At 42.2% G+C, this 2,500-nt stretch overlaps 2 protein-coding genes across 2 annotated transcripts in view; one reads left to right on the forward strand and one right to left on the reverse strand.

Annotated features, from left to right (window-relative positions):
• The window catches only part of LOC138053146 (uncharacterized), a 576-nt gene extending 99 nt beyond the window's left edge, over nt 1-477 (forward strand). Inside the window, exon 1 of the mRNA XM_068899818.1 lies at nt 1-477. This exon is cut by the window's left edge and continues 99 nt beyond it. Within this exon, the coding sequence (XP_068755919.1) occupies nt 1-477 (477 nt within the window).
• Nucleotides 478-1,082: 605 nt separating this feature from the next.
• Nucleotides 1,083-2,500, reverse strand: part of LOC138053148 (uncharacterized) — an 11,892-nt gene continuing 10,474 nt past the window's right edge. Inside the window, exon 5 of the mRNA XM_068899819.1 lies at nt 1,083-1,288. Within this exon, the coding sequence (XP_068755920.1) occupies nt 1,083-1,288 (206 nt within the window). The remainder of the gene's footprint in view (nt 1,289-2,500) is intronic.

Genomic DNA, 2,500 nt, shown 5'->3' on the forward strand with positions numbered 1-2,500 from the left:
TGCTGTGGAACGGCTATTGAAAACCTTTCAGCCTTCACTGAATTCTATCTACAACCATTAGCAAGAAAGCAACCATCTTTCATTAAGGACACCACTGACCTGCTTAACAGGATACAGAAACTTAATGAACAAGGCCCATTTCCTGAGGGCACCCTCCTAGTTTCTTGGGACTTAGTTTCTATGTTCCCGAATATCGATAATGAATTAGGATTAGGAGTGGTCAGTAGAGCACTAGGTACGAGGGAACAATTGCTACCATCAACTGATTGTATTCTGGAAGCTGTAGAGATTTGCCTTAAAAGCAATCACTCGGTTTTCAATGAGAAGTTCTATCTACAAGTACATGGTACGGCTATGGGACCTAAAAATACCTGTAGTTATGCGGACATAGCCATGGGGGAGATAGACCACAAGGCTAAGCATTGTGGCCCTGTCAAGCCCCCACAATGGTGGCGATATCGTGATGATATATTTTAACCTTTGGCAACAGGGACCTGCTGCACTGAATTCCTTCACTGAGTACATTAATTCGCTGTACCCCACGATTAAATTTGAATTAGTTCATTCGGAAAGCAAACTTAGTGTCCTAGATGTTACACTCCATCTAGTTGATGGTTTTATCCAAACAAGGATGGTCAAGCTTGAAGAAGATTAAGAGCCTCTTTACATGGATGAAGTGTGCCCCGGCTCACCGAGTTAAACGGATAGGAGGGTTAAAAGATAGCCCGCCTTGAAACGAAACTCAACTACGCGGGATGGCTATCTTTCTTAAAGGTCCACTGAGCACAACAAACAAGATTGCAGACCAAACGAACGTTTTGACGGGAGCTTTAATTTTATTGTTGCTTGTCTTTTTTTTTATTATTTGTTTATTTTTCCATAACAAACAGATCAAATAAAAGTACTTTCATAAAAAAAATAATGGCTACCTGCTCTTTTTATCGTGAAATTGTTCTTTCTATCTGCTTGCTAATTTGCCGAGACACTGCAAAGTGTTTACTTTTTTTTAGGGGCCGGGGGGGGGGGGGGGGTTACGTAAATTGCATAGCGAGTATGGGCGAGGTAGTAACTGATAAAATTCCTTACAATGAACTGCACTGCTCTGATACAGTCCTTTCAAATTCTTGTGAGACAGCAGACCTACCGTATCCAATGAATCCTTTAATGAGAATTTGGTCAATGATCACAAAGAAAGACACAAGAAAAGCAGGAACTCCCCATCCGTACAAACAGTATCCCACTAAGCGTTTATTGTGGTTTCCTTGACGATTCGATCCAAGTCCGCCGTCTAGGTATTAAAAAAAAAAAGCTTTAACAATGGCACTCGGAAGTTTCAAACCGTAGAAGAGAGTTCAAAGTAATGGACAGCTCTGTGAAATCAGTCAGAAGATGTAAGATTGTTGACGCAAGAATCCAATGCGGCCTTTTTTTGAAAACAAGTATTTGTTGTGTTTTAAGGCATGCACTGAAAGCCGTGTCGAGACACTGAAGGGAATAAGTAGTAAGATGTACTACGCGCAAGCAAATTTTTTCACTGCTGTCGTCACGCATTTGCGTGTCTTGGTATAGAAATCAGCGAGATTAAAGCTTTTTTACTGATTTGCTCTATGATCAAATGTTCTTGTCAAATGGTCACTTTTGCCCTTCGTGTCGTCTGCAGGCAGATTTAGCCAGGAGACCAAGCTACGCATCCTGAACTCAAATGTGCTGTCCGTGCTACTGTATGGAGCCGAAATGTGGAGAGTGACTACAACTGATCTCAACAAATTGGATGTGTGTCACCGCACATGCCTGAGGGGAGTGCTGAGGAGATTCTGGCATAACCATCTTAGCAACGAAGAGCTTTACGAAGCAACAGGGAGTACGCCGGTATCAGCCCTTATACGAGTGAGAAGATGGCGATGGATAGGACACATATTGAGGACTAGTCCTAGTAACATCTTGAGGACTGCACTAACGTGGGCACCTGAAGGTAAAAGGAGGCGAGGCCGGCCGAGATAAACGTGGAGAAGAACTGTGTGTGACGATTCGATCCCCATCCGCCGTTTAGGTATTAAAAACAAATGATTTAACAGTGGCACTCAAAACTTTCAAACTACAGAAGAGAGTTCGAAGTAATGGAAAGCTCTGTAAAATTAGTCAGAAGGTGTAAGATCATGTTGACGCAAGAATCCAATGCAGCCTTAAAAAAAAATAATAATAAGGATTTGTTGTTTTTTAATTAAGCATACCCTGGAAGCCGTGTCGAGACACTGAAGGGAATAAATAGTAAGATGAACCACCCGCAAGCAATATTTTTTCACTACTTTTTCACGCATTTGCGAACCTTGCCATAGAAATCGGCGAGATTAAGGCCTTTTTGCTGATTTGCTCCATGATCACATGTTCTTGACAAATGGTCTTTTTTTCCCTTCGTGTCATCTCCGCTGTGCGCAGGCCTGTAAGATTCCGCCACCGCAATTGATGCAAAATAAGTTTAGCACTTTGCACCGCTGCTAGA

This window comes from Montipora capricornis, chromosome 6 (genome assembly GCF_036669925.1).
Source record: "Montipora capricornis isolate CH-2021 chromosome 6, ASM3666992v2, whole genome shotgun sequence".
Taxonomy (NCBI): domain Eukaryota; kingdom Metazoa; phylum Cnidaria; class Anthozoa; order Scleractinia; family Acroporidae; genus Montipora; species Montipora capricornis.